Source organism: Platalea leucorodia (genome assembly GCF_965183815.1).
Source record: "Platalea leucorodia genome assembly, chromosome: 5".
Classification (NCBI taxonomy): domain Eukaryota; kingdom Metazoa; phylum Chordata; class Aves; order Pelecaniformes; family Threskiornithidae; genus Platalea; species Platalea leucorodia.
The window spans coordinates 33958172-33967681 of record NC_138827.1 but is presented as its reverse complement, the minus strand read 5'-3'; the positions used below and the strand labels follow the sequence as shown (position 1 = coordinate 33967681).

General features: G+C 41.2%; 1 protein-coding gene across 1 annotated transcript in view; it reads right to left on the bottom strand.

Annotated features, from left to right (window-relative positions):
* Positions 1–1349: 1349 nt before the first annotated feature.
* The window catches only part of ST6GALNAC5 (ST6 N-acetylgalactosaminide alpha-2,6-sialyltransferase 5), a gene marked incomplete at both ends in the record, with an annotated part of 72268 nt that continues 64107 nt past the window's right edge, over positions 1350–9510 (bottom strand). The window contains 2 exons of the mRNA XM_082311529.1: positions 1350–1581; positions 8216–8323. Of these exons, the coding sequence (XP_082167655.1) occupies positions 1350–1581; positions 8216–8323 (340 nt within the window). The remainder of the gene's footprint in view (positions 1582–8215; positions 8324–9510) is intronic.

Genomic DNA, 9510 nt, shown 5'->3' with positions numbered 1-9510 from the left:
TACAATTACTCCTACTGATTACTTTGAAGAAATCAGAAATTTAATATTTGTGAGGCAAAAGGAAAAATAATACTGTAACTGAAATCTTCTTTATTCACAAGCCAAATGTAACCCAGTAATTCACACTGTGAGGTTCCACATACAGCACTAGCATTGTCCATCCCCTTGGTTTGCAGGGACTCGCCATGCACGTGTACTTCACGAAAAAACTGCCAAGTGCAACTTTGCTCTTCTCAAGAGGACAATTTTGTACCCATGGCCCTCTTTTCACATCCCAACTTCAGTGCGATCCAGGATCTCCGCGATCAGCGATGATCTTGGAACAGTGGAAGGCAGAGATTTTTGCAGGTGCAGTGTTGCAATCTTTTTGGCTAGTACGGCTGGCATTGTAGTACCTGGTAGCGTAACTTCTTGATTTCAGAAATTTGGTCATGTTGTTTCAAGCCGTTGTTGCCTGGTTTGTAGTCTGTTGCCTCAGGAGGGTTGCTCCGTCAGCCTCTTGCAGGACTGCAAGAGGCAAAACAGAACAGAACCCCTCCAGCCTTAGCTGGTCTCTTTGTCATTGAAAGCATGCTGCGATAGACAGTAATTTTTTTGGATAAACTTCGCCCTCCTTCCTCCCACCCCTAATTAAAAAACAGCAGCTTGATAGCACAGCAGCAAATGCACATTAATATCAAACAGAATTTTCACTACTGTTTTCATATTAACATGAGATGTCAGAATGTAAAGTTAGCTAGATCTGCACATGGGACCATTCTTGCTGTTAAAGGCTTTAGGCTGGAACAGAGCCGAAAATTTTTAAAAGAAATGCAACATTTCCAGATCAAATATTAATTACATGCTATATAGGATCATATTTTTCAAACAAATTTTATAAATAAAAAGCTAGGCCTTTCAAACCATCAGCAATATTCATTTTGGATTTGAAAGATTATGAAAGATAAACAACCACGTAACTGTGAATTAGAAAAATACTGGCCTAGGTTGCATAAAAACCTCCATTAAATAAATACCATAAGTTTTCACTATGAAAATTCAGTGGCATTGTACTTTAAAAAACCATAATGAATTAACCATCCCGTTAATGATACTCAAGCTGTTTTTCACAAATCACGTACACATACAGGAAGTCAGATGGCCAAAAGAGGCTAGATACTGGATTAATACACAGTTCGACAGAAAGTACTCGATAGGCTCCGCTCCTTCATCATAACTTCCTGACTGTTGCTGTCAGCTGCGAGTCCTGGTACCCTTCCCCTCCAGGTTGCCTTGCTGTCCCAGAAGGTCCGACACCCCGAAGGCTGACACAGTGGGTGACTGTGATTGCGGTCTCGTGCGTTCATCCCTCAGACCACCGGTTTAATCTCGGGGTGATTTACAGTGAGTGGTTCTGGTTTCCAGTCTGGTTGGAAAAAGTGAATGTTGAATGTCCGTGCCCAGTTCTCAAACACTCGTTTCTCTGTGATGAAACGATGATGACTGCCCTTTCGTCCCCGCTCGTGTGAAATGTACATCGTGCATTCGTCAGGTCCCAAAGGTTCATAATAATGATAAGGTACTGAAAGATGATTAGGATCCCTGTGGAAGAAAGACAATAGATGGAAGCCCGAGATGTTCTTTTTTACTGATTGAAAAGATGCTATCTTTAATAAGCTGATGGGCTCAAATCCACTTTTTCTCCCAGTTAAACCAAATTTCTAGGTAGCTGTATTTTTCTTGCATATTTAATACATTAGAATGGGGCAAAGGTGTTTTCTTTCCTTTCTATTTCTCTCCTTTAATCCCCTCCTCCCAGTTAAATAAAGGACAGCAGTAGCTCAAAAACAAGGGAGAGTGCTGCAGGGCTGTGTTACTACTCTGAAATTTGAAGCAAACTGCTTAGAAGAGATTTATATCTAGATTGTGGTTTGTAAAAAGCCTTGCAGAGGTGTTTACTGAACGAGGGGAAGAAGGGGAAGGGGAAGATAGAGGGGATGGGGAAGATAGCTGATGTCACCTACGCAATTCTCTAATTTTTCTTATTTTACCATTATCCATATTGTATGTGAAGTAGTAATGTATGATATTGCTGCTGCTTTCCATTTGTACCTTAGATTAACGTTTTAATTCAATCAATCTGGTTTCCTGGTCACACAACATGGTGATCAATCTTACAAGACCAGAATAACAATAAAATTACATTTCTAGAATAAGATGGGTTCTAAATTTACTGGATGTATTCTCACTGGAATACATAAGAGAGCGAAAAGAAATCCTTCAATACCTCACCTACAGAAAACATCTGTAATGTAAAAAATACCCTTCATATTGAAATGTAATACTTTTGTTTTAGCTACAACTATTAGATCTCAATCTTCAATTAATTTTTCACGTACTTTTTTGATACAGTGGACCTCTTATTAGTGAATCATTTGTATGGTTACTGTAAATCTAAAAGGATACATTTTAATGTGATTTACTTTTTCTTAAGATCTACTAAACAAGTAGGCCTCTGCCTCTCGTTTAGACTGCTCTTCCTTTCTGCACTGAAGCTGGATTTTACTCTTGTGTTCTCGAGGGTAAACCTATATTGCTTGGTGGATATTTACTGCTTTAAAGTTAGGATTAGTAAAGTTGAAATCATATCTCCAACAGACTTTGAACAAATGCAGTCACAGTGGAAGTAAGTTAACTACTCAGGGCCCAGTGCTGCGAAGAGCCTGAAGGGCTGCTGCCCCGAAACCGCCGGGTGGATTTGGCTGGGATCCTCCCTCTGCTACCCCACCCCTTTTTAATGAAGGCCTGAGCGGGGTTTGCAGAACACAAACTGGAAGAGCAAAAAGCAGGAAATTAATTGCTGTATGTCTCTTCCCTGTTCCTTTGCTGTACGCCGAAATTAGCAATGGATGATTGGTGATAACTGGAATTGGATTTCTCACAGAGGATCTCTAAGAATGCTGGTCATTTTTTTTATTTTCTCCACACAAACCCCACAGTATACAGGTACAGGAGCGGGTAGGTGGATCAGAGAGAGAGAGAGCAAGGAGACAAGGTCTGATAGTGGTCCTTCTTTCTCCTCCCTCACTCTGCTAACTTAGTATTTACCTAGGGTTACACTCCTCTGTTACCTCTTTGAAGCAACATTTTGAAGCCTGTACCTCCCAGTAAGTGCTTTATCTCTTATGTTATCGGTATTCTACCAGTGAATATTTTAGCAACTGATTTCCCTTTTGAAGACAGGGATTCTACATTACATCAAAGGCAGTGAAGCTAACATCAGAGTACCCTAAGCGGATGCCCTGAGCTCCAGGCTGTAACGGGTCACTATATTCTGTGCAACGTCCCATCAGAAACAGTCCAGAAACCCCCGCTGCGCAGGGCCTGGCAGGTGAGAGGCAGAGGAGCGCGGTCCGGGCACCCTGTTGGGTTCAGGCATCCCCTGCTGGGTGCTGTCAAGGCTTGTGTGTGGGTCTACTGGCTGAACTGGAGCTGAATTCAATGCAAAAATGAAATTGCTGGTGGCTTTAGATCTCTTCAAGACTATTCTGCAACTGACTGAGGCTTTGAGGCTAAATTCCCAATGTTTTATTTTGGATTTAGGAACTCTGAAAGGCAGTTTGGTACCAAGGACATTTGCCTGAAGTCTTTCTCCTTTTGTGGGAGTTCTGGATTCCCCTAGATGGCATGCTAGTAAGGTTTGGATTTGAACTCTGGCTTGAGTAACTACACCATAACCCAAATTAACTGCAGTGTGTTATCTTCTAACTCTGCAATTAGCTTGTGTCACCAGCAAATGAAATGCATGAGTAATTTCTATACGGAAATTGCTTGCCATCTCATTTATTAACATTAAAACAGATGCTGTTTTATCACTGACTGATACTGGACATTAATCAGTATTTTGTCAGTCTTTGCATGCCTATTAATATCACAGCTGGGAGGAATCTAGGAAAGTTCCTCTGCAAAAGAGACGCTACTTCCTGCCTAATAGCCTGCCAGCACAGCAGCCGTGTCCGTGCTCGTACCCCCCGTCAGTCATCTGCTGTTTGCCACTTCAGTGCACATTTTCCCACAGATGGTATCCACCCACAGTGAAAGTTGAAAATACAGCAAACAACGTTCGCCTCAAAAGAAACAAGGCAGAAAACCAAGACCATCCCGTATCACATTCTGGTCAATCTCTTCCTTTACCAATGAAGAGCTGTTGTTAAATCAGCCCACTAAAACTCTATGTACTCACACGCTTTGTAAAATAATGCGTATTTTGAAGGGTGAATGAAGTGTCATTAACATGCTGAGCGATGGGCAAGGTGCTGTGCCAGGACATTGAGCATTTCTGGATAATTTTTTGCCTTCTATTCCCAGGATCCCCTTTCTTTGCCCTCCATACTAGCCCTGTTTTCCAAACCACTTATGCATTTTGTTATTAAGGTAATGAGGTGAGATCCAGGCGTATGGACCAGAGCGCCATACAGTTTACAATCCTGTGAGTACCCCTGCTTCCATCAAGCCCCTCATAAGCCCTAGGAAATGTAACTAGCAACAACTGCTTCTTTGGACTTGATTTAAAGCCATTGAAAGTGGAGAGAGGGAGGTAAGAAAACACTAGATTTAAAAGCTGTACCCAAAGGAATAAATTAAAGGATTTCAAATGCCAATTTTCAAGCAAATTATCACAGATGGGAAATGGCCTGGCAGTCAAATGAGGATTCTTATAGGAAAATGATCCGGCTCCATAATTGGAGCAAAAATTATTAATATTAGTTAAAATAAGGCTGAGAATTAAGCTTTAAGTTTCTGTGAGTTCCAGAAGGCCCATGAAGAGGAGGGGGGTTCTCACTAACACCCTGAGTTTTCCTTGTGTGCAGGAGTACCCAGAGATATCTGCAAGGAACCAGCTTCTCGCTGGTGCCGAGACTCCAATGGACAGGGACTGGAGTTACTACAAACTGCGTTAAGGCTCGTCTGCGTCCTTCCCACCGATGCTGCTGAGCAGCCACAAAGAAAAGCAGCAGCACCGCAGTGCCTTCAGGAGCTGCGGTGCTATCTGTGCCCCGCAATCCTGCTGCTGATGCGGGGACGCAAGAGGAAAATCCTTGACATCCCAGTTCAGGAGTGAGTCCTGTGCGTACGGCAGGCTGCCAACGGGAGCTCAGAGAGGGAAATGCTTCCCATCTGGGGCGGTGGTTTGCTCCAGCAGAGGCTAGGATTGGATCCCTGGGCACTGGAAAAATACAGCAAGATGGCTTGTCTTTCTTGTGACAAAAGAGCGAGAGGTGCACACTCTCTCCAAAATCTTTGCAATGTGCACGGAAGCACAAGCTTTCATCTTATTCTAGACTGTGCAAGTCAGATGTATTTAACAGCATGAGAGCAATATCAAAGCCATTAACCCTTACTACAGCATAAATCTGTAGCAAAGTAAAGGGATTCGATATTACATATAGCTTTGCTGTAAAGCACTAGAAATTTATAATAATCCGGTCACCAACTCCAGTTCAGCTATAAAAATCAATGTGCAGTGAAAGTAAATAGAAACGAATCTAAAACACGTTGTTGCAATTAATAGTGACAAATCTTTTAGTCTGTACTCCAGACTCCTTCAGTAGACTATTTTTCCTGCATGGGTGGGAAGCAATTTGGTTAATGATCTTAAGCTAATAATTTGTAGCAGAATCAACAGTATGATATTCATGATACCTTTGAGATGTCCTTCACAGTACAGATGTGATACTCATTTAGTTCCATGACAGTGATCACCCATGCTCATTACTTACTCCACAAATTAATACTTAAAAAATAATGGGTGTCTGCTGAAGTTGTAAATTTGGTGATATTAACTCTGAATAGAAATAAGAGTTGTTTGGGTTTTGGTTTTTTTTTTTTCTTTTTTTTAAATCTTAATGATTCTTTAGTTGCACAGCAACTAAAGTAGCTATACTATCTTGCACACACATGAGGTGGTGTGGGTTTTTTTGTTGTTTTGTTTTTTGTTTTTCTTTTTTAAATGGTAGTTTTGTATTTTGTCTGACTGAAAACCAGGAAATATGGCTTAAAATTACAGAATATTTCTTTATTTCTGCTATTCTATTTTTTTGTCTTATTTCTTTGCAAGGAAGCACTGTTTAACTTCCTCATGAGTGGCTGAAGAGCAAACTAAGAAGGTTAAGTGTATTTACAGCAAGAGGTTCCTTTCATATATCTTCATGGATAGCTTCTTCAAGGCATGGCACCTACAGTTTTCCTCTTCATCGTCTGGGGAATAAACCTGAAGTAAAGACACTTTATATTCTTTTGATTAAGAAATGACCTTTTCCCTCTTTATGACCACGTGAGGGTACCTTTATGTTAAGATTTTTTATGCAGGCTGTAAGCTTTATTACATCTATCAATGGTAGGACTGATTACAGCCTTTCTTGTGTTATAATATTATATCAATTTGATTTCAGTCTATAAATTCTATGAAAGTCTTTCATACAGTCTCAGAGACAATTTTAACCTCTCTTAAAAACAGGTTGGTTTTTTTTTTAATTGAGTATATGTATCTAAACTAATCTTACATTGCTTGAAAAGTTAGGATTGACCATTGCTTTACAATGAATTGCTGTCTTCTCTATTTTTAGATCATCAGTTTGTTTAAGAATTACTTCCACGTGCCACTGGAATACAGCTACTTCTGGAGTAAGACAGACCAGCCACTTAGAGAAACTGAAGAAGTGTGTCTTGGCCAGCTGAAATGACAGGGGAACTGAAATGCTGTGCTGCGGAAGGTATTTATGTTGTCTGGAATATCTGATCTAGTTTGTTATTTTCCTTGGAGAATTCATGATGAAATCTGGCAGTACATCACAGCGTTTATCATCAGTGTTTTGTTATCATTTGTAGAAATTCTTACAAAGTGGAATTTAGTGTTGACATTTTATATTGTAATTTCTTCAGGGATTTCTACTGTGTGCCCAGGACAAACGCAGATTCCCGAATGATCTTTTTCAGTGCTCAGAAGAAAGTCAAAGCAGTCCTGTTGTTTGATAGATGAGCTAACCTGTCACTGCAGCCTTGCTCCCCTTGCCCCTGAAAGGCATCTTGAATTAGTCAATGAACCAAACTTCAGTGAGATCACTACATTTGCAACAGAAAATTGAAGCAAGTACTTCTTAATGAAAGGGATTCTTGAGCAGGTGATGAAACGTTACGCTGATGCCATCGGTCCAGACTGCCAGTACCAGCTCTGTGCGTTGCGGGGTCACCTAACAGTGCGAATGGGATCAGGACGAGGTGTGGGCACATAACCACGTTTTTCTGAAAGGCCAGAGTGCTAGGCCTAGTAATGGATGGACAGGTGATACTTAAGTCAGCATAAAGATTGCTGATGTAAAACAAATTTGTATGAATTTGTACTGGATCAGTGCTTTGCATCACGTGCTTTGCATCAGTGCTTTGCATCATGCTAACGTGATTTTAGTCCAGCACCAGAAGTCCTGAAGACTGTTTCCCTCTATCACTGATCCATAGGAGGAAACCTTAACCAGCACCTTGGGCCTGAGTCCCGAATACGGCTGGAGGCACAGCGTAGCCATAAAATGTACGCATGCTGTTCCTTTATAAAACAGCAGGAAGGGTCACGTAGCTTCCACTGACAGAATTTGTGTGCTGCTTCTACCTCTTGTGGCCCGCACCCCCGTGCATGACCAAAACGGGTGATTACGGGACTGATCCATCTATTCTGCAGGTCCGAATTCTGGGGGTGTTTTTTGGTGGGGATTATTTAGGAAGCTGGTTTACTGGAAGACTGGGATTCATGTAACAGAGATAGAACAACCTTAATTTGAGTTGTGCAGAAAGTTCAATTTAGAAACTAGTCACTGTGAACTCCGTTCCTCTATTAACTGGGAGAAACTTTAAAAACAAATTAAAAGTAATGTTTTCCAGTACTCCTTTCTTCAGATTAATTTCATGCCAATTATTGCATTACTTTTAGCTGATAAATATTCAGAGACTAAAAGAAACCAACAAGATGGATTAATTCTCCCACACTACAAACAAATTTTTTAAATATTTTATATAACATAATTAAATGCTGTTTGTTCTTTTCAGAATCAGATCTTGGGACATGTTAATTAATTGCTTTAAGAGGACTGAAGACATGTTGCAGAGAAAAAAAATTTAAAGATTCAGATATTTATCTGTAACGTTCAACCTTGTTGGCTAATAATGGTTCCAAAATAAATCCTACCTGCAGAAATCCGGTGGCACCATGCCATAAACATTTATCCTGTCACAGAGCTCTAATGCGATAGTCATTGTGAACCAGCCCGTGCTAAGCCAAGTGTTGGATATCTTCCTGAAAGCAAAAACATAATTAAGTTTCTAGGCTGACAAATGATTCTTGAGATATCTGAAGCAATTTCTGGGCATTTTTTTCATTCTTGTGAAAGGTTATGAAAATTGGGCAACCAAGACTACTTTGCTCATTCATCTTTTAATGATTTTGCTAGTGTCTTCTGTCAGTGGATTAATCTATGCAGAAACTGCCCTTGCTGTAATTAATTTTGGGCACAGCAATGTTAATATTTAGCTGACCTTTTGGTAAGTTTACCTTAAGTGACTGAAACTTCATGTCCTGTATTTATATTCTTCTGCTAGTATACATCTATAGTCACCTAATGGAGCTTACACACTAAGTGCTCAGGAAGACGCATCACGGGGGATGAAGAGGGCTGCTTAAAATGCTGCCTGCCACAGCATACAGAGGAGCCTGCCTGCTGGAGCGGGGCCTCCTGGCCTCAAGTGCTTGGTCTAACCATCTTTCCTCCCACCCCGTCCATGATTTGGTTTCTAGAAGCTCCAAGCTGCCCACTGCGACTTCTGGCAGAAAACTTCTAGTTAGCTGCAGCTAAGCCTGTCCCTTAGCCAGCCTGGGAAACCTTCATCCTAGGTCCTACCCTCTGCCTGCCCTAAGTCCCATCCTGGCCTGGTGGGACCTTTGAATATGAATGACAGCGCTGCAAGGGAGCCCTCTAAGGCAGCTCCTTTCTCTGCAGGCTGGGAGAAATCTTAAAAAGAAGCACAGCTGATCCCAGCATTATTTATGCAAAATAGGAGATATCTCCATGTAACTGCTCACCGATACGAGAGATTTACAAGCTGTGCTTAAATTTTGCTGTATCACAGGCTCTTATCTGCAAAATGACAACAGTAACGTTTCCTCTTCCTAGCATTTGTTTGTCATTGCTGTTCAGTGTGTAAGAGCTGGGTATTATAATGGTTACTGGTTGCACTGGAAGTCCCAGTCCTGTGTTAAGTTCCTGAACTGTCCGTATGCCTGGGGAGAGCCGTGGAACGAGAGGGTCAAGGAAATGCCAGTGAGGAGCATGTCTTAAAGGTGTCATAAAGGCATATTTAGAGGCAGCCCTACAGGACCAAGTCAGGCACCTCTCTTAGAAATGGAGGCACATCGTCGGGTATTTGCTCCAGAGAAAACAAGTTCACTCAAAGGTCTCCTTTCAAATACTGTTAAAGAAGGAGACA